We start from the raw sequence: 24,812 nt of genomic DNA, 5'->3' as shown, positions 1-24,812 counted from the left end.
TAGAACTCAGCTAGAGATCATACATGATGTGTTGAATTGCATATTTAATTTTAGAGCAAATTAATTTGTAGTATAGGCCAAATTTGGAGGACTCATGTAAGTTTTCTTTTTGTAGATGTGTTTCCTATTACTCAGGATATCAGAAACCATAAAACGGTGCAGGGAATTCACCCTAAGTCACTTTGTCTTTACAAATAATTTTTAAAAATCTCTTTTCTAGTTCTTTTCAAATGAAATTAAAATTTTATTGGTTGTAATCACAATCCTGATTTTAAGACAGCCTTCTTTGTGTGTGATCTGTAGGAAAGAAAAAAGAAACGGAAAGCTATCACACCGTCCTTATTGTGGTGATGAGTATTTTGTAAGTATTTATTTTGAATGCTTATTTAGCTTATGACTTCACTTTGTTAACTGTTTACAAAAGGATTGATGCATTTGTATATTATTGGGTAGAACTTGCCACTATTTGACCAGTTTGGGCCTACAGATACAGTAATTTTATAGTCTTCTGTCTCATAGTTGTTGATGTATGATTTTCAGAAGAATTATTAAATTTGAGGGATTACTAAATACACATTCAGTAAATGTTTTTATTTTTTAAACTAATTTATTTCTTGTATCATAAGTTTTTATGAGATGTTCCATAAATTTAAACGGAATATCTCTCTATATAAAAGCCTAAGTGACCATTACGACGGAATGACCGGAACGACCGGTCGACCAGTCGCTATGATGCGCACTGACCACCAGGGGGCAGATGCTCAATGCAGGAGCTGCCCCCTGGTGGTAAGTGTGCTCCCACAGGGGAAGCGCCACTCGGCCAGAAGCCAGGCTCACAGCTGGCGAGTGGGGAGTGGCGGCAGTAGGCACAGCAGGCTGGGATGAGCATGAGCAGCACGGCGCCCAGCCCCAGTTCGGGCTCCTCCCTGGCCACCTGCTGCTTGGCGCACTGCTACATCCCTCAGGGGATGTCCGACTGCCATGGGGATCAGGCCTAAACAGGAAGTTGCACATCCCCCGAGGGGTCCTGGATTGCAAGAGGGTGCATGCAGGCCAGGCTGAGGGGACCCGTGCACAAATTTCTTGCACCAAGCCTCTAGTTTATTTATATATGCAGAGTAATGCATATATAAATAAACTAGAGGCTTGGTGCAAGAAATTTGTGCACGGGTCCCCTCAGCCTGGCCTGCATGCACCCTCTTTTTTATTAGACCAGTAGTCCTTGCCCTTTACTGTGAATAAGAATCACTTGCTAAAATGTAGATTTCTCAGCCTCAGTTTCAGAGATTGTGTGTAGGTCTTGAGTAGGGATCAGGAATCAGTATTTTAAAATACTGCAGGTTATTCTGATGAAAGTGGTCTGAGGGTCACATGAAGAGAAATAGTGGGCAATTAGTGTGAATCTCAGAGTGATCTATAGGAGGCCATTTAACCAGTCATGTTTAGAGTACTGTCATCTACATGGCCATATGTGAATCTTGAGGTAGTCCTTAGATTCCATTTAATTGGTTCTGACGGGGTGATATACTCTGGAATTTTTTTGGAATGAAGTTCTTATATCAGCTGTTTTTTCTAATTACAGATTTCAGAACATAGGAAATAATTGTTGTGCCTTTGAGTTTTATAAAAAGGTTTTCATATTCTGGTTCAGTTTGCCATGACAATTTTGAATAGTAAATATTATCAGTGGTCTTTTACATTATTACTTTGCAGAAAGCTTATACTCAAAATGTTGACGTGTTCATGTATGTATTATTTCAGTGCCATAATAATTTCATAATTTGATTTTCTTGCTACTACATTAGTTTTCATTTTTAAAAATATCCTCTTCTGGATGTATAAAGGGGAATATTGTATATTTTTAAGGGCAAATCAATATTTTAACAGAAAAAAATGATATATGCCACCTATATATTTGCATATATGTATAATAAGAAATATATCCATTTACTTGAAAGGTTGCTGTGAGAACCAACAGAGTAAGTTCATGTAGCATGTAACATTTTATATCTGATACAATTAATATATATTTCGGATTTGATACTTTCTTTGTCCAAGTTGAACTTGTGGAAATTTTTGCTGAATGTTTATTTTTAAAAATTTATTTTGGTTTCCACTGGGAATAACAGGTACATCATGATCTACCTAAGATTAGTACATATTGATCTTCACTTTCTGTTTGAAGTATAACATTATGGCCTTATAACTGCTTAAGCCAAAAAGCACCCAAAAACCGATATTGAAAGCTTGCCTGGTAGAGGTCTAAGCTGGGGGGTCACACCTCAACACAGAGAGGAGAGGTCAGGGACTATTGTCATTCCAGTTACTTTCTAACTTTTTTCTCAGTGTCCCTTTAATACTTAAAAGTAATGATGTTATATAATAGGGATAGATGATTTAAATACCAACAATAATTGGTAATTGGTTGGGTAATATACATCTTTGAAGGCTTGGCATGTTTACTCTGCATTAGCAGTGCTCTAGGTCTGGGTAAGAGGGGACTGACCAGGCATGCTTTGCTCTCCAGCTTGCTGTTCCTGGTTTTGTTGAATGTGACACTGTTTATGAAGCTGTCAAGGATAGAATATGCTGCTCAGGCTGTTTACCGTCTCCACCTCCAAGAAGAGAAATCTTTAAAGTAAGTTTTTCCTCCCTCCAACCTGTTATTATTTCAATAATTCCTTAATGTAAAACACATTTCCTGTTTTAGAGATTTGGGCCTGCTAACTCTTCTGTAGTCACGCTGTTTTTGTTCCTTAATTTCCTATTTTGTTTGTAAATTTATGGAGCACTAGTGATTTCTAGAAATAAAAGATTAGCAGCTATTCCCCTGATTTTTAAATGGTATTTTTCTTTCAGTTTAGCCTCTGACATGGTGTCAAGAGCAGAAAACAATCAAAAGCATTACGATCAGGCCCATCGTTTGAAAGGAGTGCTCCGAGACTCCATCGTGATGCTGGAAGAGGTAGGCAGCTCTGTGCCCACTTGTACGTCTCTGGCTGTAAGAGGATATTTCCTATGTCATTATTTGAAGAAACTTCCTCCTACAGGTACTACCCCTGCCAGTTTCTGGATTTTGCATATTACGTCTACAGAGGCCCGGTGCATGAATTCGTGCACGGGTGGAGTCCCTCGGCCTGGCCAGTGATCGGGGCCGATTGGGGGGCCGGCTGGCTGTGGGGAGGGACCACAGAGGTTGGCCCCGGCAGCAAGCTAAGGCAAGGCCTATTCAGCGAGGAATCAGGCTCCCTCCTCCCTCCAGGGTCCAGGGTGTGGGTGAACCAGATTCAGAGCTCTCAGGGCCCCAGCAGCAAGGTCTGGGTCAGTGCACATCATTCCGGTCGTTCTGGTCATTCGGTCGTAACGGTCGCTTAGGATTTTATATATATAGATAGCCACTTGTTTTGTTTTGTTTTGTTTTTTTACAAAATGGGAGCATACTACACACACCATTGCATTTTTTCTTTTTTTAATTGGTAATATATTTTGAAGATGTTTCCATATCATCATATATACACCGACCTGATTCTTTTTATTAATCCTTCTATATGAAATTTTATGCTTAATATTAACTCTTGGTTAATAGATACTGTATACACTGTCATTATTTTGTTTTTAGCTATTGACCATATATCTTGGAGATACTTCCTTATCAGTATATAAAGCACTTTCTCTACTTTTAACAGCTGCATAGAATTCAACTATATAAATGTGCCCTATTTTTACCAGTTTTCCACTGAAGAATGAATATTTACTATATTTCAATGTTTTGCTATAAACATTATCTCTTGAACACAGTATTATTAATATATGCCACTTAGTTCCATGAGCCAAAATTTAGGATTCCCTTTGAAAAATAAAGATGAATATTTCCATTATAATACACGTATATGCTTACTTTTCAAAATTGAAAAATAGAGAATAGAAGAAAACGTAAGTTCTAACATTCAGACATAATTACTTTTAACATTTATTACCTTTCATCTTTTTCTTCTATGTGTAAGTTTGTTTTTTAGGAGATTCAACTATTGAGCATTTCTTAGGATATCACTCAGGGCACTGAAGGTTACAACATCAATGAAGTACTCTTCAGATGCACAGTATCTTTTTAAAAAAATATATATTTTATTGATTTTTTACAGAGAGGAAGGGATAGGGATAGAGAGTTAGAAACATCAATGAGAGAGAAACATTGATCAGCTGCATCCTGCACCCTCCCCACTGGGGATGTGCCTGCAACCAAGGTACATGCCCTTGACCGGAATCGAACCTGGAACCCTTGAGTCCGCAGGCTGACACTCTATCCACTGAGCCAAACCAGTTAGGGCATCTATAGCTCCTTAGCAACTTTCTCCTCCCACTCTCAGCAGGGAGTAGATCATATTCTCACTTTTCTCCTCCTCATCTCCTCCCATACCCCCCTCACTCTCAACTGATGACTATGCGTTAAGGGAAAAAGAAACTTTCCCTCTCCTTCTGTAACCCAGTCTAAAGACCCTCCTATAGCTGCACCCCTATCTTCTCCCCTCCTATTCTATTCATTCCTCAGCCTATGGGAGGCAAGTCCCAGCACCTTAGCAGGAGACTCCATGCATCTCCCTTCTAGCTTCCCCATTTTCAGTCTCCCTCACCCAGTTGTGTTTTTGCCATCAGCACATGACTGTGCTCTGTTATCTCCTACATGAAAAAACCTACACCATGCATATCCTTCCCTATCTACTCATCATCTCTCTACTCCCTTTCACAGCTGAACTCTTAGAGTTGTCTGCTCTGTCTGTCACTACTTCATCCTTCACAACTCATTCACTTTTTAAAGTGTTTATTTTCTCCCAAATAACCAGTTCACATATTTTAAAGAGTTAACTTGTTCTACAAGGTTTGTTGAGAAAATAGCAATCCCAGCACCCTCATCCCTATTTCTTTCCTAAAGACAACAGTCTTTAACTTTTAGTTTATAGTGTTGGTGTGTACCTCCAAATTTATAAACCACATGTATTGATAAGTTTTGATTTCTCAGTTTTAGACATTCCTATTAGGAAAGTCAAAAAGAAAACAGGGATTTTGTCTTCTTTCCTTTCACTTCATCTTGCCCCCATTTCTAATTACCCCATTATCCCAAATGAAGTTATAATTTTGGTTAAATCAATATTTATTTACTGTTTGCTTTGTTTTGACCAATTTTGCTATTCTGAGCTACATCATAGAATAAACCATGATTACTTTTTATTTTCTGTGCTTTTTCTTATCCCTGAATTTCATTATGGTTGATTAGTTTATCAATATTATTTACGAATATTTCATCCCCTGTAGTATAAATCTGTTATAATCTTCCTTCGCCTCAGGCATTCCATCAATGGAGCCTCTGACTGGCTCCAGTCAGGCCCGGTGGCCCTCTGTGTGGGTGCACAGCTATCATCCAGGGGATTCCTGTTGCCCATCTCTATTTCCTGTAGCCCATGTTTTCTGCTCTCTTGATTTATGTCCTCTTTTTAATGAAGCATATCCTTTAGAAGCCGCCTAAGAAAGAGTATGGAGGTAAATATTTTAAGATTTCACCTGTCTGAAAAATTTTTTATTCTGTCCTTTGACTATAGTTTGGCGGGGGTAGAATTCTAACTTGGAAATGATGTTTTCTCAGAAGGTTTCAGTCATTGCTCCACTGTCTTTTGGCTTCCAGTGTTACTATTGAGAATTCTGGAGGATGTTATCATTCCTAATCCTTTAATGTGGAAAATCCTGCCCTTTAGTTCTGGGAAGTATTAAGTTAGATAGTTGATGATTTTCTTCATTCCACTTTCTACAGCTCCTAAAACTCAGATGCTGACTTTCAATTAATTGGACAGGTTGTCTAATTTTTGTAACCTTTTTTCTTCCAGCTTCCATCTCTGCTTTTTAAAAATACTGCTTCCTCCATGATTTACTCAATCTTCAAATTCTTCTATTGAGTTTTTCAATTTTTGCTAACAAGTTTTTAATTTCAAAGAGCTATTGTTCCTCTGAAATTTTTTATGGCATTGTGATCTTTTTAAAATAGCTATATCTTTAACTCTCTGACCATATTACTAATAAACAATTTTTTATTCTTCTTGCATACTCACTTTCCATCATAATCCGTTCCCTTCTGTTTTGGTTTCCATCCTTAGTGTTAGAGAATTTCTTTAGATGTCGATAGTCCTTGGTTGTCTGCTTGTGTGGATCAGAAGCTTTCAACATGTGCGTCATATTGGTCTACCCTGAACTTTTCTGTACATTTGGCTGGTTGAGAAATCCTGATCTCAGTATTTTTAGGTTTTTCCTCTTGGATTGGTCAGTTTCCACAGAGAATACTCTTCTAGTCTCCTATCTGAAGGATTTGAGGGCTGGCTGCCAGCATTTTAGGAACGGAGTGAGAGAGGAATGGGGAGGTCAAGGCAGAGATGGTTTCAATATTCAGTATACACTTTTTCCCTATAATCCCCCTGCTTTTGGTATGGTAACACTGTCTTTAACGATGTCTTGGTGTCCCCTGCCCTGAGCCAGACAGCCAGAGAACCTCTGTTTTATCCTGTCCAGAAAATAAAATTTTAGACTTTTGCCCTGGTAGTAAGAGAGGTCAGACGCCCAAAGGTTCATCCAATCCTTATTTTAGCCCCTTCCTCTTAATTCCCACTTCCAGAGAGATTCCTGGACATCAATTCCTGAGGCTTTTGAGGATTCTTCAGGGTAAATTTGGTTGGTCTCAGCTTTCTCTAGTGTTAGCTTAGGATTCAGCCTTTTGAGGCCTGTGAAGTCATCCACCTGCTTTCCAGGTTCCCAAGTAGTGTTGCTGTTTTCACTCTTTCTGTTCTCCCAACCCTTGGTTTATGTCTTTTAAAAGCAACAACAAATCCTGCCCTGGCCCTTGTAGCTCAGTTGGTTGGAGCATCGTCTGGTACACTAAAAGACTGCAAGTTCAATCCCCAGTTGGGGCGCATACGGGAGCAACCACTTGAAGTTTCTCACATCAATCTCTGTCTTGTCTATCACTCCCTTCCTCTCTCCAAAATCAATAATAATTAAAAAGAAAACATATTCTTTCTAGTGGGGTTTCAGAAGCGAGCAAAACTGGATGCATGTATTTAACCCACTTCCTTGTTCTTCAGCTCACTCCTGCCTTGTTTTCCTCTCCCCTACCTTCCACCGATATTGCTTGAGCTGAGATCCCTAGTGACCTCTAGCTTTTAGCATAAATGTACCTTTCTTTTAGTTTCCATTTACAGTGTCAACATTTTGAGAGCTGACCACTCTTTTCTTGAAATGTATCTAAAAACCTCCAGCTTTATTGTGAAATAATTCATGTTATAAAATTCACCCTTTCAAAGGCTTTTTAATATATTCACAAGGTTATGCAACCATCACCACTAATTCCAGAGAATTTGCATCACCCCAAAAAGAACCTATAAATGGAATCTTTCGTGACTGGCTTCTTTCATTTAGCATAACGGGAAACTCCTTTTTGCTGTAAAACTTTCTCCTGTACCTGACCTCTTTCTGGCCTAGTGCTCCACGCTGTGTTAGATTCTCTTCCCTTCTCCTCTGCTTCCCCTTTAGGGGATCACATCCACTCCCCTGGCTTGGAATACCACATGTGCCAGTGACTCCCAAATCCATCTCTTACCTGATCTCTCCTCTGAGCTCCAGGCTCAGACAGTCACTTGCTGACTTGGCATCTTCACCTGGATGATAACAGGCATCCCAAACTGATCATGTCCAAAACAGAATTCTGTTTTCATCCTGAGCCAAACCCACTTCTCCTCCAATTGACCTAATTTTAGAAAATTATAGTACCATCCCCTAGTTGCTTAAGTAAAAAACTTAATACAATGTGTAAGTATATTTTGTGTGTGTGATTATGTGTTTTAGTTCTATGTTGCTTACTAATCTATAAGCTCCATGAAGGCAGAGACAGTGGCGAGAGTGGCTCTTTGGTTCACCATTGATACCTGGTGCTTAGCACAGTACATGTAATAGATAAACAGTAAATATTTGAATGAATGAATATAAAGAAAAATAAGACTTAATTCTTTCAAGTTGACTACAATTTTATTAGAGAAATCAAAGGTCTGTGTGTATTGTTAAAGACTATAAAAAAAAGTACAAAATTAAATGTCAAAGTAAGTAGTAATGCATTGGGAGTTTAGAGGCAGGATGATTAGGGAAAACGACATGGACAGTGGGGATGGGTCCGTTTTGGATGGATGAGGATAATTGCAAGCACAGGCCTGGAAGTGAAACCTGAGTTGCTTAGGAGATAGTGAGACCACTGCAATTTCAGAACCCTTTTAAGGAAACAAGCCAGCCTGTCCCTTTGGATAATTTGATTGTAGACCTAATGGGAGATAGAATACACGGTATGTAGGAGAAGTGTGATCCTAGAGCAGATGGGAAGAACTCTGTAGCAATCATACTGACATAGATACCCTAAGGAGTCAGGTGTTTCATATTCAGTCTTTTACTTGGACATCAGTATAAACAAAATTATGTCTAATGCAAATGTGAACCTTGGCATAAAAAATGACCAGAAAAATGTAAACAATTTATTTTGAAAATTATTTTGTTTGCAGTTGAAGAGCTCACTCATTATGCTTCAGAGAACCTTTGATCTACTAAATAAAAACAAGACCGGCATGGCTGTGGAGAGCTAGTGATCTTAAGGACTGAAATTGGACAGACACTTGGAAGTAAAAGAAAACATCTAGGAGAAAACCAGAGGATGAAGGATTTTCATTGTCATACGAACATTTCCATATTTTTTCATTATTGGTACTTCTAATATGAACATTCTTTTAAATAACATTTATTTCATAATTAGTCTTTGATGGCCTTAAGACTCTATCTGTTCGCTTCTTATACATTATTCTAAGCTGTGAATTTCTCCAGTGAAGCATGAACTACATTGTGGAATTGAATTTCTGTGATGCAAAAAGAAAATGGGACACTTTGGCCTCATTTCTACAGGGAGGTTTGAAGTTTGATGCTTTATCTGTTAGCACAGAATCAGTATGTGTCCAATTGGCTGCTTTCACAGTTGATATACATTCAATAGGCTATATAAGACAATCAATATAAGAAGAAACCTCTAAGCCTTTACGAATTTTGAAGGATCAGTTTTCAGGCATATACATTTCTAGATTTGCATACTGTAAATATTACAATGTCTTCATTTATTTAGCACACAAATTCAATAGACTTTTTGATTCTGCACATTGATGATAATTATCTGAAAAGTTCTTCAGTCATACTGTATCTTCATGAAAGAAAGTTTTCTTCTTCAAGTAGCTATCAGAGGTGAGATTATCTTGCCTCTTCATACATCAAATGAATCGAAGAGTCAATTTCAGAAAAGGAAATATGTAGGATTCCAACACTCAAAATGAAGAATCATGCTCTGAGTTTTAAAAACCAGATTAGGTTAAAATCTGGGCATTTAGTAATCAAATAAATACTTGAACTAAGCTTGGCTTCAGCTTAGCAGTCTAATTTGTGGATTCGTTTTCAGTAGCCATGGATAGCTTCATTTATTCCTTCATGTGAGTGGCTTGTTTTTAGTCAGCTGTAAGACACAAACTTTAGCTCTTTAATAAAACTCTGGGTTCATTATCTCCCAATACAAGTATACTGACTGAAGTTGTAAGTCAGACACAAGCTTTGGCTCTTTCATAAAAAGGTTTTAGGCATATATGTCTCAATACAAATGATGTCTCCAGAACAAGAGCAAGATAGTGCAGAATAATGTGTATATATTTGTACTGTTTCAACAACTATTGCCTTTAAATTTCTTTTTTCCTCCCAGAGTCACCACAGCCACATGGGATTGCTAAAGTCGTCTTTGAGATGCCTGTAGAGAATCAAAGTATTGACTCCATTAGAGGGAAAATGGGTTTCCTTGAGTGAATCCCAACTCAGCTACTTTAGGGAACCAGTGTACCTACCTGGGTTTGTTTGTTTGTTTTTTAAATAAGGATTTATGAAGGGTCTGGCTGTGAGCAAGAGTGACTGGATTATAAACTTGAAACCTTGTTCTCTTAAATTCACAAAAATAATCAGTGACAAGCTGAATATTTTTGAGATGTTTCTGTAAAACTTGTACTTCAATACATACCTCAAAGAAAATGACCGAAGTTGCTTTATAAATTACGACTAAGCACGTATGTATGCAAAATTCAATCAATTGTATTTGAGTGTTATATAAATTGAATATCAATAAAACCCAGAATCTGAGTTGTCATTTTTCTTCCTTTTCTGTTTGAAAAAAACCCCCACACAAAACAAAACTCAAAAAGTATAGTCTGCTGTTGTGAAAACACGTGCATGGGCCTACACTCTTTAAAAAATGTTGTGTAAAAACCAAAGAGGACTCCTTACATCAATTTCATTTCAAACATGCATACTGTTGGAACAAAAACACTAGGGAGGCCTGCGGTCTAACGCAGACTGCGCACTAGAAGACAGAAAGAACAAGCGGGTAAGGACCAGGTCCGGCAGGTCGGGCCTTTCGGGGAAGGCTGGCCAACGTGGAGCGGTGCCGGGTCCCCCGAGGCGGCGGGGAGCCCCCCAACGCCTGTTGCGGGCGTCGGAACAAGCGCCGGCGGACCCACGGGTTTCACGTACTTGGGAAATCCTCGGGGTTCTCGGGTTCCCCACGTTTCCGTCTGGGCCCTCCCCGGGCCGGGGCTCAGGGGGCCGCCCCGCCCACGCGCCGCCCGCCGGCCACGGGGGGGTCGGGCCGGGTCTCCGCGGCGGCCGGGGGCGGGGCGGAGGGGCGGGCCAGCCGGGCTCCCCGCCGTCCGGACCGCTCCCCGGAGCCGGTCCTCGGGTCCGCCCGTCCTCCGGGCTGAGGGCGGGGCCTCGCTGCCGGCTCCGCGGGGCGGCGGGCGGGGATCCCCGGCGCCGGGGGCGGGACACCAGGAAGCGCGCGCGGACTTGCCGCGCCAGCCCGGCCGGCCGCGGGGCGGCGGGACGGCGTGGGGCGGTGGGCGCTTCCCCGGGCGCGGCGGGCTGTGGTCACAGGTGGGCGGCGGCGGCGAGCGGAACCGGAGTCCGGGGGCTCCAGCGGCCACGCCGGGGGCCTCGCGGAGCTGAGACCGGGCACGCGTCCGCGCCCTGGAGGAGCCGACCCTCCCCTCCGCGCCGGCTTCCTGGGCTGCAGCCGCACCTCCGCCCGGAGCGCAGGTAACTTCCTCCCAAGGTCATTCTGCCGGCGGCGCTCGGGCCCGCCCGCGTCCTCCCGTGGGTGGGGGCGGGGGGCGAGCCCCGCGCGGGGCTGGAGGAGCGGGACTGGGCGGCCACCCGAGCGCTACCCGAGCTGCCGGCGGGCTTTCCTGGAGCCGGGCGGTCGGCCCCTGCAGCCGGGCGCGTTCGCCGGCCCAGCGGATGCACCCCGCGTCTCTGCCCGCAGCCCCGGGGTGAGTGTCCGTCGGCGCCCAGGTTCGGGCAGCCCCCCTCAGCCCGCACCCGCAGGGGCGCCCAGCCTCCCGCGTCCCGGCGGTCCCGGGGCGGCGTGGTCACTGTCGCCATGGGAACGGCTGGTCCCCGGCCGCCTGCCCCGCGATGGGATGAGGCGGTGAAAGCGGCTCAAAGAGCCTCAGTGCTCTCTGCCTGGCCACCCCGGGTCAGCAAAGCCCGATGAAAGTGGGACCCTCCGCCCCCTCTTCTCATGTTTGATTTCCCAGGCGTTGGCGTTTGATCCGAGAGCGGCGTGGATGTGTTTAGAAGATGTGAGTTGTGTTCTTTCCTCCTTTACCTTCCGAGGGCTCATGGTGACAGGTGGCCGTCATGACACCGAAGGGCAGTTTGAAGTCAGTGAAGAAGAAAAACAAAGCGGAAGAACCCGAATTGGAGCCCCTGTGCTGCTGCGAGTACATAGATCGAAATGGGGAAAAGAACCACATGGCCGCCTTTTTGTGTGATTGCCAAGACCTGGATGAGGGGTGTGAGAGGTAAGAGCACAGTGTTTCTCGTCGCCGACCCCATTGACCCTTTTGAGAACTGCAGTGTATACTTTCAGCTTAGCCACCCAGAACACTGGAATTGGCTCTGATTCTCTTTCCAAGGATCTAACATTGAGAGTAGCCTTCTACGTCAAGGGTAAGGATTTTATAAAGATGAATTACTCAGTCGTGCACAGCTGTCTGTTCAGCTCAGTTTACTAGCACCTTATTTTTCATTTAAAGGGAGAAGATGGAGAGGACAGGCAGCTAAAGGGATAGAAGGCAAATTAAAGGTGTAAAAAAATAAAATGCAGCCCAGCAGAATCTGTAATTTTAAGAAGGAGCACTGTACCAGAAAGTTCCTGCGTTCTCGTTGATCTCAGTGATTGGAGACTGACTAGGTGGGACCTGACGCAAAGGGCCTTGAGGGTGGACAGATCATTTTCCTGCAGTTGGAACTGGTCTCACCCCTTGTTATTGGGGAGGAGATCCAGCTAGGAAACGCATCCCTCTCCTGCACTGGCTGTTTTCAACACGAGCGGCAGCGCTGTTTTGTTCCATTGTATTGTATTTGGCTTTTATTTTCACCATTAATCCAAGTGATGAAAATTACTACCCAGGAAAATAATTTTTAACATCACTGAAAGAATTTTGTATCAAACATTAATAACTTGGCTTTTTTTTTCCTTTTTCTAAGTAATATATTTAAACATTGTTGCCATATGGAAAGCATAATGTGGGAAGAATGAGAATGTTGGAAACTTGCTTTTCCTATTAATAATAACTCCTTCTGCTTAGAAAGTCACTGCAGTGGCAGATTGCCGATTTAAAACTTTGTGCATTAATCTAGCATGAAAGGCATCCTTTGGGACCACTGTGGTCTAGTACCAACCTTGACACCTGAATACCTCACACTTCTTACTAGACAGTGTCTGTAACCTTTTTTTACAGTCCTTATAGTTTCTTTAGACTTAGTCTAAAAACCCATGAGAAAATGGAGCACTTTGTGCTAATGAATGGAGACATGCTGCTTCCGTAATCTCCATCATTGAAGATGGCAGCTCTTCTGTTAACCTAACTCTTCTCCCTCCCAGCCTTGAGAACTGGGCTGTGCCTGAATTCTCTGCTCTCTCCATGTACTGCTCTGGAGATCGGCTCCCCCTGCTCTGTATGACTCCCTCCCATATAGTTATCCCGCTTCCAAGTTCTAGCCCTACTTTTTTTTAACGGTCTAAAATCAGTGTGATCATTCCTTAAACTGTTCCTTGCCTTACTAGCTTAAGTATGCAAAAAAGAGTCAGTTATATACCATGTGTCCTCCAAGCTTGGGTCATTTGACTCGCACTAGTTTGATCTCCATTCTGCCCCTGCTGAACAGGTTCCCTGCCTGGGCCCAGGGCGGATGGTGTGCCTTACACTGGAAAGCCTCCCACCCTCCCTTCCTCCTCCCGTGTACAAATGCTAGCCAGCCGTCAAGGTGGAGCACAGATCCCACCTTTTCCACAAAGACCCCTCTAATGACTCCACTCAGAAGTGTTCACTCTCCTTTGAGCACTCCTTTTGATGTTTGGCCATCATAGTTCACTGGGTGATTTTGCTGCTTTGTCACTTACCTAATAATTCTTGAGTTCCCATGTTGTCTTTACAACTACCTTGTGAATTTGTTTGAGACTTTTATGTCTCTACACCCACCCAAGCCTAGACAGTATGTGTATGGAATGTGCATATTTATATGTGTTTCAGGGAAAAGTCGTTTTAACTGTTAAGTACCTAAACGTTATATTCCGGTTTATGTTAAAAAATGATACACGATTTTGAAAATAGCATGTGCAGTAGTCAGGCAGTAGAATACATGGCCTTTGGCCTCCTTTGTCCTTTATCCTGCTGCTTGACCTACAGTGTTCATTGGTTTTCAATTCCACAAACACATATGAAATGCCTTCTCTCTGTGCTCTTTCTGAATAGATGGATTACGTGTAAATCTGTGCAGCCAGAGACTTGTGAAAGAATCATGGATACAATTTCTGATCGCCTCCGAATTCCTTGGCTTCGAGGAGCCAAAAAAGTTAACATTAGCATCATCCCCCCTCTCATCCTCCTGCCCATCTTCCTCCGAGTGGCCTCCTGGCATTTCCTCCTGGGGGTGGTGGTTCTGACCTCCCTGCCCGTGCTGGCCCTGTGGTACTACTACCTCACTCACCGAAGGAAAGAGCGCACTCTGTTCTTCCTGAGCCTCGGGCTGTTCTCTCTGGGCTACATGTACTACGTGTTCCTCCAGGAAGTGGTCCCCAGAGGGCGCGTGGGGCCCACCCAGCTGGCTCTTCTTACCTGCGGGCTGTTTCTGATCCTCTTAGCCTTGTACAGAGCCAAGAAGAACCCAGGCTACCTCAGAAATCCCGCCAGCGAGGACACATCTCTGGGCAGCCACCGCACGGAGTGCCTGCACGGAAAAGGGCAGAGGACCAAAGGGCTCCCTGGCGGGGAGGTGCCGGGCACGCTCAGCAGCCGCACCCTGAGGGATGACCAGAAGGGCTCTTCCAGGTTGTTGGCCGGAAGCCCCATGCAGGCGAAGGAAGACTGGTGTGCCCAGTGCCAGCTCGTGCGACCTGCCCGGGCATGGCATTGCCGGATATGTGGCATCTGTGTGAGGAGAATGGATCACCATTGTGTCTGGTATGTGGGAAAAAATTGGAGGCTTGCAAAGTGTAAATTCACGTGAGACTCTAGTGGTGTTTGAGCGTCCTTTGTATCATCCTAAAATCTCTCTCCTTCCCAGCTTTACATCTTGTAGGTATTTGTGGGCTGTTAGGATGTTCCCACTTAGTCATCAGTTTTTCCGAGTTTCACAAATTTAGTTCTTTCACAGTCATTTCCTGAAGGTGTTTTTTCTTTTTTGCCATTCTCTTTTGAGCTGCCCCTCATTTATCTTCTTTCTAAAACAGAAGCATCTACAGTTGAATGATTTTTTTAAAAAGGAATTTATCAAAATCAGTGTAGGCTTATTTTCTCTTGAACACAGAGTTCAAGCAAGTGTGCCCATATTTTCCGGTGACTTTTTTCTCCTCTCATCATACATCCTTAATCATTCTGATGCTACTGGTCTACATTATTGAGGTGAGGTCTTGCCAGATAACTCCCTGTTTGGTTATTGGCGGGGAGATGGGCTTTTTGGGTACCTACCCACCGGCCAGTGACAAATGAGGACACATAAGGCCCATAAGATAAGATGCAAAGGGCAACTCTTAAAAGTTAGCGTTGCAGCTCTACTGAGTAAATCTTAACCCCAAGGGGGTGTAATTAATTCAGATGTGACTGCCATAAGTAGCATATTTGCAACTTTATTGCTCTTAAGGCATTCTAGGTCAATGAATTACGCTTTTTAGGACTAGGATTCTGGTTACCTGGCACACCTCCTTCAGAAGGGCATGTCCCAGAGGGTGAGGTGCAGGAGGGCCAGAGGGTGGACTTCAGGTATAGGGACAGCTCTTTCCTGGGGCGTAGTCTTTAGGCGTAAATAGGTACTTTCAGTTTTAGATTTTCCACTTCTCTTTGTCTTTTCTCTCTCTCTCTGGCCCATTTACGAGTTCTGGTTTGCAGAAGGCCTGACAGTCTCGCCCAAAAGAAGATTTCTACCTACTGGGGCATCCTGGTGTCCCTGTACATTCTGTCCTACGTGTCCTACAGATGGCTGTGACACGGACTCTCTTTTATCTGACAAGTAGTCTGCGTATCATCCAGTAGTTCTCCATCCCACACCAATCAGATCTTTTTACTAATATATTTTTAACATATAATTTCTGATGCTGTGTAACACTTCTTGATTTTTTTTTTAGAGAGAAGAAGGGAGAGAGAGAAACATTGATTTGTTGTTCCACATATGTATACATTCATTGATTGACTCTCGTATGTGCCCTGACGGGATTGAACGCGCAACCTTGGCACATCAGGGACGATGCTCCAACCTACGGAGCTACCCCGCTGGGGCCTGTGTAACACTTCTGATTTAGCTTTTTAAAGTCTGCTATCATCCTTTCCGTATCATGGTAATTATAGTATTAACTCTCTTCCTAGCTGGGTAAAGACTTCACTTACTAATATTTAGAAAGATTAATTAGCCAGGTTCTGCTTTTTACTTAGTCTTGTACTTAACCCGAATGATAGGATTTCACTTTGTGAAGAGCAGAGACTGTAAGACTGCATCTCTCAGTGAACAAGTTTTCAATTCTCTAAAATTGAAAAGTAAGATAGCTTTTTAATAACTGGAATTCACACTATTCCTGCTTTTAAAACTTTTTTGTTTATTATCTGAGTGATATAGAGAACTTTTAAAAACATGTTTGCTTTCCCCCCCTGTGCTGTTTTGAGGATAAATGGCTGTGTTGGAGAATGCAATCATCAAGCGTTTATACTTGCCCTTTCGATCTTCTTGCTCACCTCGGTGTATGGGATCACACTGACCTTGGACACCATCTGTAGAGATAGAAGTGTCTTCACAGCTCTCTTCTATTGTCCTGGAGTTTATGCAGATTACAGGTGAGATATGGACACCCCAGCAGAGAGGCCCTGGAGGAGGGAGGGGGAGTGTTGCCATTCACTGTAAGGGGCTATGATTTGCTACTAGGTTAGGGACAGGTTATGGGGCTTTTGAGTATCCCTGAAATTGCCAACAAAATTGGGTAGTGGATAGGTGCAGTTTTCTAGGGTGAAGTTGAAAGGATCATTGACCCTTCAAAAGGGAGGAACTAGCACTGCAGAAGTAGGACCAACCAGCTCAATCAGTACTTCCAGGGTCAGGTGACTACTCACATGCCCAACCAAGTGACAGTGAGACTCGAGGAACAGACAAACTAGCAGCCCCAGGGTGTGTGTGGGCCATCCTACCTAATAAAATAGTAATATGCAAATTGACCGTACCTTTGCCACGCCCAAGCCACTCCCACCAGCCAAAGCCACACCCACCAGCCAATCAGGGTGAGTATGCAAATTACCCAACAAAGATGGCGGTTAATTTGCATACACTGAGGGAGGGAGGAGTGAAGACTGAAGACAATTTAGAAGGAAGAGGGAGGAAAAGTGGAAAGCAAGGTGGCTGCCAGAGGGAAAGCCCGGGTGGGGTGGAGCGGGGCGGGCGGCTGCGGCGCACGGGTGCAGGCGCGGCGGCCACAACGGCAGCAGCGGTGGCAGGGGCAGCACATGCGGCCGCAGCGGCCGCTTGCAGGATTCTTCCTGCAAATGGGCTACTAGTTTTGTCATAATCAGCGAACTCCTCGCTTTACTGCTATTTCCTGGTGCTTTTTGGCCCCGTATTAATTTACTGCTTCTGACCCTTTTGTGAAGTGTTTACAATCTGTATGACCTTCCTTTTCTATTTAACCTCTATTGCTTCTTCCTGTTCTACTTTTTTTTTGAATTACCACTCATGATTACTCTGGTATCTAGGTCAAAATTTCCTTCAGTTTGTTCGTTTGGGCACATTTGTAGATTGTAAAGATTTCCATGCTTTGGAAGAAGCTGGGATTTTTTAGCGATGGCCCGAGCCACTCCCTCCCCTGAAAGCCACAGGCTCTCCCCTCTAGCCTGTTCTTTGTTTTCAGAATCAATCCCTGCTTTATCTGCATAGTGTCTCTGTGCAGGTGTTTGTTTGTATTAGTCCCTGGACAGATCTCCCCATTGCCATTACAGATCTAGACTTTTATGGGCTTTATTAGAATAGATGGGTCCTCCTCCTCAGGGATAATAAGTTCCTTTTTTTTTTTTTTTCCCATGTTGAGTCTTTGTAGGTTGTGAAATTCTAAAGTAACTACTATTCTTAGTGGGTTGTGACAAATGTCCTAAAACAGAGCATTTCTGTTACAAAGCATGTCTGTTACAAAGCGTGAGTTCTGTAGACCTTCTGTGGGCCACTTAAACAAAATAGCCCTGCTCTGGACAGCCATTCATATCTCCCAGTTGGGCCTCGGTTTTTCTCATCTTTGTGGTGATTTAATCATCTCTCAGGTCCTTTTGGCTTAGATTCTGAATGAATGTATTTCCATGTAACTCATTTGCAAATGTTTGAATGAAAATAATCAGTTGGCAGACATTGATCAGTAGCCTCTCCTCAGTCTTGTAAGAGCTGAAAGGAGCTGTCCTGTCCTGTGTTTGGCTATAGGAAGCAGTTTGGAATATGCTGGTGCTCCCACACATCGTACATGTGGAGGCTTCTGGCGCTGGGCGGTGTCTCTGTATTTGTACTCAGCAGCCTCGGGCTGAAAAAGCATGGAAATTAAGGAACTTCCCACCCACAGCTTCCTTGAGGGTGTTTATAGCCATCTTGTGGTGCCTTCGTTTTCTCCTGAGTAAGAACAAGTTAGGAATTATTCATTCAACAAACAGATTTTGGATCCTGTTATGTCAGGCACTGTGTTGGTTGTGTGGGGGATACAAAGTGCAGGAAACAGTCTTCGCTATTCTAAGTAAAAAATACTGGAAAAAGAGGCACTCATAATTAAAAACTAAAACAGAACATGTTCATTAACGGTCATAATTTAAGCAGGTTATTGGTATTTTGAGGATAGAAGACTATTGTCCAGCGGGATGATTCGGGAAGGTGCCAAAGTCCTCGGTAAGCAGTATGACATGTATAAAAGGTTAGGACGGGGACAGCTTTCTGATTGTGAAAAATCGGCAGCCCTGACCCGCCCATTCCCCTTCCCAGCTCGGCGCTGACCTTCACCTGCGTGTGGTACTCTGCGATCATCACCGCGGGCATGGGCTACATCTTCCTGATACAGCTGATAAACATCAGCTACAACGTGACCGAGAGGGAAGTGCAGCAGGCCCTTCGACAGAAGACGGGGCGCCGGCTCCTCTGTGGGCTCATCGTGGACACAGGCCAGTACAACAGGGGCTTCCTGCGGAACTGGCACCAGTTCTCCACCCTGGGCACCGCCCCGTCCCAGCACCCCGCCGAGGACATTGTCTGACGTGCCTTCTGTGCGATCCAGGTGGGGGGCGGGGGCAGGGACCCCCCTGCTTCCCTCCATCCGACATTTCAATGTGCACTTGGGATGCTCGCTTTTATCCCTAGTTTCTTAAAGGCATTATAGGGTCACGCTCAGGTTGAGACTGGACTGGAGGAATGAATCTTTCTGACTTCACAGCTTAAGAGATTTTTATATCGAAGCAGTAAAAGTAGAGCCATTCCTTTCCAGGCGCCTTGTTAACTAACTCAGTCACCAGAAGCTGAAAAGGATGTGGATTGCTGATGCACAAATTGATCGAAGCAATTCCGTCCCTCAGTGTGGGAGGAAGAGTCTTGGATTAGGATAGTTTCTACTCCTTTTAATTCCTAATAGCCATGTGACCCTTCTTCGAGTCACTTCCCCGAATCTCAGGTTCATTGGTAAAGTGGGGTCCTGACGTCTGCCCTGGCTTCCCCCCAGAGCAGCTGTGAGGTCACATGATGGATGAGATATGTGAAAAGCACTGGAAAATAAAGCACCAGAGAGGTCTGAAGTATTATTAGGAAAATCCGAGACTGAAAGAAATGTTTGTAGTTCAGAATATTGAAGCCATTATTATTAATCTCTTTTTAGGCATTTCAGAGTGAAAAAACAATCCCCAAATACTATGCTGTACAGTTATGGGAGTTTCTCTTTCGGAAGCATTAGTGACTACTCAGGGTAGCAGATGACCGGATGGATTTACAGTTACCTGGTCTTAAAAGGAGAGTTGATACCAATTATGAAGCTAATTATGCTGGTGTAATGTACAGTGGTCATGAGTTTGGGTGATGCATCTTATTTCTTAGGTATTTGTTGTCTAAATTGACTCTAAATAACTCCACGAGGCATTAATGCTTCTTCCTCTTTCCATGTCTCACGTGGTAAGGTGCTAGCCACACTGTGACGACGGCTGGAAGAGGATAACAGGCCTTCCTACAGCGAACACTTTACCTTTCCTGGGCACGGTGGCCAGTTAATATTAAGGGCTTGATTTTTTTGTTTTGTTTGTGTAAGTGATTTGAATGCGGTCAGCTCTAGCACTACGTTGCAATAATCCGTCTTCCGGCATTCACATTATCCTGGCATGGACTCTCTTTGAGGGGTTGATTGACATCTTCCCCCCTAACTTGTACATTCTCGTTCACCTTTCCCTAGATAAAAGTATCTCACCAGGAGCGATAAAACAGGGTATATGTGGTTTCCACTAATTATTGGATTACTGTTGTTCCCTAGTTCTTCCTGAAATATCAAGTTATTTCTTTAATCATATCTCAAAACAGAAAATGTATGAAGGATTAAATATTTATGTATAATGGGTCTATTCTGCCACAGAATTAAGATGAGGCAGTTTCAGATGGGGAAGAAATCATCTTAAAATATTTGGTTTTGTACCTGTAATTTTTAAATTGAATTTATTGGGGTGACACTGGTTAATAAAATTATATAGGTTTCAGGTTACACAATTCTATAATACATCAAATGTATATTATATTATGTGTTCACTACCCCAAGTCAAGTTTTTTCCTTAATATGTTTTTATTGATTTCACAGAGTTAGGGAAAGAGAAAGAGGGATAGAAACATCAATGATGAGGGGAAATCATTGATCGGCTGCCTCTTGCATGCCCTCTACTGGGGATATAGTCTGAAACCCGAGTATGTGCTCTGACCGGGAATGGAACAGTGAACTCCTGGTTCATAGGTCGATGCTCAACTACTGAGGCACACCAGCCAAGTCAAGTTTTTTTCTTTTTTTCAAAGGTAATTCATTAGTTAGTCCTTAAATTCACCTTGATTTATAACTTAATATAGGGAAGATATTGCCAGGTTGTTCAGTCTTTTTGTGCATGCTGTGTAACAAGAGGTTTATAAATGTTAAGGCGAAATAGGACTAACTTCCTGCAACTCTACCCTTTGCAGCTAGCACCATCCCTGGTCCTGCCATTGATCGAGGCTGTCCCTAAGACAGCTTGTTGTTGCTCTTCACAGAGATGGTTAACAAATGATAGACTCCATATTCCCCTGGGATGAGCCAAACAGCAATCCGGGGGTGTTAGCAGAGGCTGTGGTTTCTACAGTGATGCATTCTCCCCAGCCTAGTCAAGTATTCATTTGGAATTATCATTAGAACTGATACAACTAATTCCTTCTGTGTATATTTGTGATAAGAGAGTAATAATGTCGTGGACAGCACATGTAGTCAGAAATCTCTAGTTGTAGTCTCTTGAATGCCAGATGGATAGCCAACTCTGACTGTCCAGCAGTCCTATATTATAAAAAGCCTGTGGTTGTGACTCCCTCACGCTGTAACAACCAATCACCAGGAGGCTGTGTGCGCGTCAGGTGCACGCGGGTGGGCAGGGCTGCGTGTGCGGCGAGGTGTGTGTGGGTGGGCGGGGGCTTGATGCTGCGTCCCTGTGGGCGCCAGTGGGGGCTTGACGCTGAGTCCCTACGGGCACTGGTGGGTCTGGGTCTCGCACGATTTCAAGACGCATGCAGGTGGGTGGGGCTGCGTGCTCGGCGAGGCGCGTGGGTGGGTGGGGTTTTGACTCTGGGTCTCGTGGCACCGGTGGGACTTGATGCTGTCCCTGCGGGTGCCGGCCCAGGCTCTGACAGGAGGGAGGAGGGAGCCGGATACCCAAACCCAGGACTTGACTCTGGGTCTTGCGGTGCTGGCAGGACTTGACGCTGTGTCCCCATGGGCGATAAAGTTATATGTTATTTTCATATACATTTTACTAATTTTCTTTCATCTCTGACACTTCTATTATAGAGAAAGGGCAGATAGCAATATTAAAATATTTCCTCTAATTAATTCCCTTTTAATGTGCATGAATTTCGTGCACCAGGCCACTAGTTGATAATAACATTCATAGTCAGTAACTTTAGCCTCTTGCCATATCTTTAAAAACAATCAAAATATGACATGATGAAGATGAGTCCCACCAAAAAGACCAATTATTTGGGAGAATTAGGAATGATCACAATCTTTATAACCACACTAGAGGCCTGTTGCACGAAGAGACTCGTGCAATAGGCCTTCCTTCCCTTGGCTTGCAGCACCAGTTTTCCTCTGGCACCCGGGACCCAGGCCTTCGCTCCGGCCAGAGTCTGCCTTCTTCGTCTTTGCTGCAGACTCAGGCCAGAGTCTGCTGTCTTCGTCTTTGCTGCAGACTCCAGCCGGAGTCTGCCATCTTCATCTTCGCTGCAGACTCCAGAGTCTGCAGTCTTGTCTTCGCTGCGGCACTCTGCTCCTGTAGATCCCTTTGCCCCCTGTCCTCCCTCTCATAGCAGGTGTCCTGCCCCACCTGGCCACTCTGCGCCTGGAGCAGCTGGGCGGCTGCCATCTTTGGCCTTCTAATTTGCATACTCACTCTGATTGGCTGTGGGCATAGCGGAGGTACGGTCAATTTACATGTTTGTCTATTATTAGGTAAGACTAGAGGCTTGGTGCACGGATTTGTGCATCAGTGGGGTCCCTCGGCCTGGCCTGCGCCCTCTTGCAATCAGAGACCCCTCGAGGGATGTCGGGAGAGCCGATTTCTGCCCAGTGCCCGCTGGCCAGGTTGAGGGACCTCTCTGGGTCCAGGGTGTGGGTGAAGCAGATTCTGGGCTGACAGTGCCCCAGCAGCAACCTAACCCACGGCCGATTCATGAGGAATCGGGCTCCCTTTTCTACTGGTCAGAGTGTCTGCCCCCTGGTGATCATTACGCATCATAGCTACCGGGAAAACGGTTGGATGGTCACTTAGGCTTTTATATATATAGACTAGAGGTCTGGTGCATGGATTCGTGCACCAGTGTGGTCCCTCGGCTTGTCCTGTGGCGATGGGGCCAAAACTGGTAGTCCAACGCCTCCTGGTCCTGCTGCTGCTACTGCAGGCTCGTGCCCAGTCAGTCAGGAGAGGCTCGTGCCACGACAGTGGCGCTCGCCAGCCATGAGCCCTGTGTCTGGCGCCTGGCAGTCAACTGAGTGGCACTCCTGCTGTGGGAGCTCACTGACCACCAGGGGGCAGCTCCTGTGTTGAGCGTCTGCTCCCTGGTGGTCAGTGCGCGTCATTGCGACTGGTTGACCAGTCGTTCGGTCGTTTGGTTGCTTAGGCTTTTACATATATAGACTAGAGGCCCGATGCACGACATTTGTGCATGGGGGAGGGGTTCCTCAGCCTGGCCTGAGTCCTCTCACAATCTGGGACTCCTTGCTCCTAACCACCTGCCTGCTTGCTCCTTATTGCTTGGCTCGCTGCTCCTTACTGCCCGCCTGCTCGCTCCTTAGTGCTGCCTCAGAGGCAGGAGAGGCTCCCGCCACCACCGCTGTGCGCGCCAGCCGTGAGCCTGGCTTCTGGCTGAGCGGCACTCCCACTGTGGGAGCACACTGACCAGCAGGGGGCAGCCCCTGCATTGAGCGTCTGCCCTCTGGTGGTCAGTGTTTGTCATAGCAACCGGTTGTTCTGCGTAACTGTTGCTGGGCCTTTATATATATACTAGAGGCCCAGTGCATGATTTAATCATGCACGTGTAGGCTGTCAGTCCGCTGGTCGGGACCCGGTGTGGCCGGCAGCTCCGAAGTCCCTGGGCCCCTAGGGCGAGGCGGGGCGGGGGCATGGTCCTCCTGCGGCCGGAGCCCAAGCAGGGGTCTTGCCTTTGCCTCCCACCCAGGAATGCTGGGGCCGCCGCCGCCTCCTCTGCCTTTGTGGAAACCCGCGTCCTCTGCGGACACCAGGACACCGCAGCGCGCTCCTGCGGCCCAACTGCCGCCAGACTCCTCCCCCGGGAGCCACGCCGCCCGCCCGCCTGCGCCGCCTCCAAACCTCCAAAACGCCGGCTCGCTGCCCCAGAGGCCCGTCTGTGCTGCCGCACAGCCATGGCGCAGACGCTGAGCTCGCGTTGCCAGCGGCGACGCGAGCTCAGAGTCCTGCCGGCCCAATCACCACCCCAGCCACCCCGAGTCCCGCCCCCTGTGTCTCCCGCTGGCCCAATCGTGGGCGTAGCGGAGTGATGGTAATTTGCATATTACCATGTTATTAGGTATGATACTAGAAGCCCGATGCATGAAGATTCGTGCTAGAATGGGCTTTCCTTTCCCTGGCTGTCGGCACCGCCTTTCCACTCCGGCCCAGCCCCTTTCCGCTCAGGCCCTGGAGCCGCCTCTTTCCGCTCCGGGAGCTGCCTCTTTCTGCTACGGCCCCGCCTTCCCATGCTGCCCAGAGGCCCAGAGGCCATGGCAATGACACAAGCGTCCCGCCCCCATCACTCGGTGCCTGTGTATGCAAATTAACCACCATCTTTGTTGGGTTAATTTGTATATCGCTCTTGATTGGCGGGTGGCGTAGCAGAGGTATGGTCAATTTACATGTTTGTCTATTAGGTAAGATAGATATATATATGTATCTGGACTAGTGGCCCGGTGCATGAAATTTGTGCACGGGGGGGGGGGGTGTCCCTCAGCCTGGCCTGTACCTTCTCCAGTCTGGGACCCCTTGGGGGACATCCCTCTCCCAATCCGGGACCGCTGGCTCCTAACTGCTCACCTGCCTGCCGGCCTGCTCGCCCCAGCTGCCCTCCATGCCAGCCAGCTCACCTCCAACTGCCCTCCCTTCCCCTCCTGGCCTGATTGCCTCTGCCTCGGCCCTGCCACCATGGCTTTGTCCAGAAGGACGTCTGTAAGGTCTCCTGGTCTAATTAGCATATTACCCTTTTATTAGTATAGACTAGAGGCCCAGTGCATGATTGAATCATGCACGTGTAGGGTCCCCTACATGCTTTCGCTTTCGATCGCGGGGGAGCTGGGTGCCTGTCCGCTGGTGCACCAGGCCTTTCAGAAGCCTCTGGCGGGGCGGAGGCTTCCGAAAGGCCTGGTGCCGGAGCAGACAGGCACC

At 45.5% G+C, this 24,812-nt stretch overlaps 2 protein-coding genes across 8 annotated transcripts in view; both read left to right on the top strand.

Moving 5' to 3' along the window:
• Window positions 1–10,196, top strand: part of GRAMD1C (GRAM domain containing 1C) — an 85,953-nt gene extending 75,757 nt beyond the window's left edge. For all 4 annotated transcript variants that reach the window (XM_079763280.1, XM_079763281.1, XM_079763279.1 and 1 more), the window contains 4 exons: window positions 304–361; window positions 2,528–2,638; window positions 2,860–2,965; window positions 8,583–10,196. In XM_079763280.1, the coding sequence (XP_079619406.1) occupies window positions 304–361; window positions 2,528–2,638; window positions 2,860–2,965; window positions 8,583–8,663 (356 nt within the window). In that variant the 3' untranslated portion in view covers window positions 8,664–10,196. The remainder of the gene's footprint in view (window positions 1–303; window positions 362–2,527; window positions 2,639–2,859; window positions 2,966–8,582) is intronic.
• A 728-nt stretch (window positions 10,197–10,924) lies between these two features.
• On the top strand, window positions 10,925–24,703 carry ZDHHC23 (zDHHC palmitoyltransferase 23). 4 transcript variants are annotated; one of them, XR_013813051.1, is made up of 6 exons: window positions 10,925–11,190; window positions 11,691–11,957; window positions 13,914–14,621; window positions 16,314–16,481; window positions 18,646–20,694; window positions 23,593–24,703. XR_013813051.1 is itself a non-coding variant. In XM_079762908.1 (5 exons), the coding sequence occupies exons 2-5, from the start codon at window positions 11,794–11,796 to the stop codon at window positions 18,911–18,913; spliced, it is 1,308 nt and encodes a 435-aa protein (XP_079619034.1). In that variant the 5' UTR covers window positions 10,925–11,190; window positions 11,770–11,793; the 3' UTR covers window positions 18,914–24,703. The 4 variants fall into 4 exon arrangements, 3 of the variants coding, with proteins under 3 accessions (XP_079619034.1, XP_079619033.1, XP_079619035.1); XM_079762908.1 differs by having other exon boundaries at window positions 11,770–11,957; window positions 18,646–24,703; XM_079762907.1 differs by having other exon boundaries at window positions 18,646–24,703.
• Window positions 24,704–24,812: the final 109 nt, after the last annotated feature.

Source organism: Cnephaeus nilssonii (assembly GCF_951640355.1).
Source record: "Cnephaeus nilssonii genome assembly, chromosome: 3".
NCBI classification, from domain to species: Eukaryota; Metazoa; Chordata; class Mammalia; order Chiroptera; family Vespertilionidae; genus Cnephaeus; species Cnephaeus nilssonii.
This window is presented reverse-complemented; position numbering and strand designations above follow the sequence as displayed.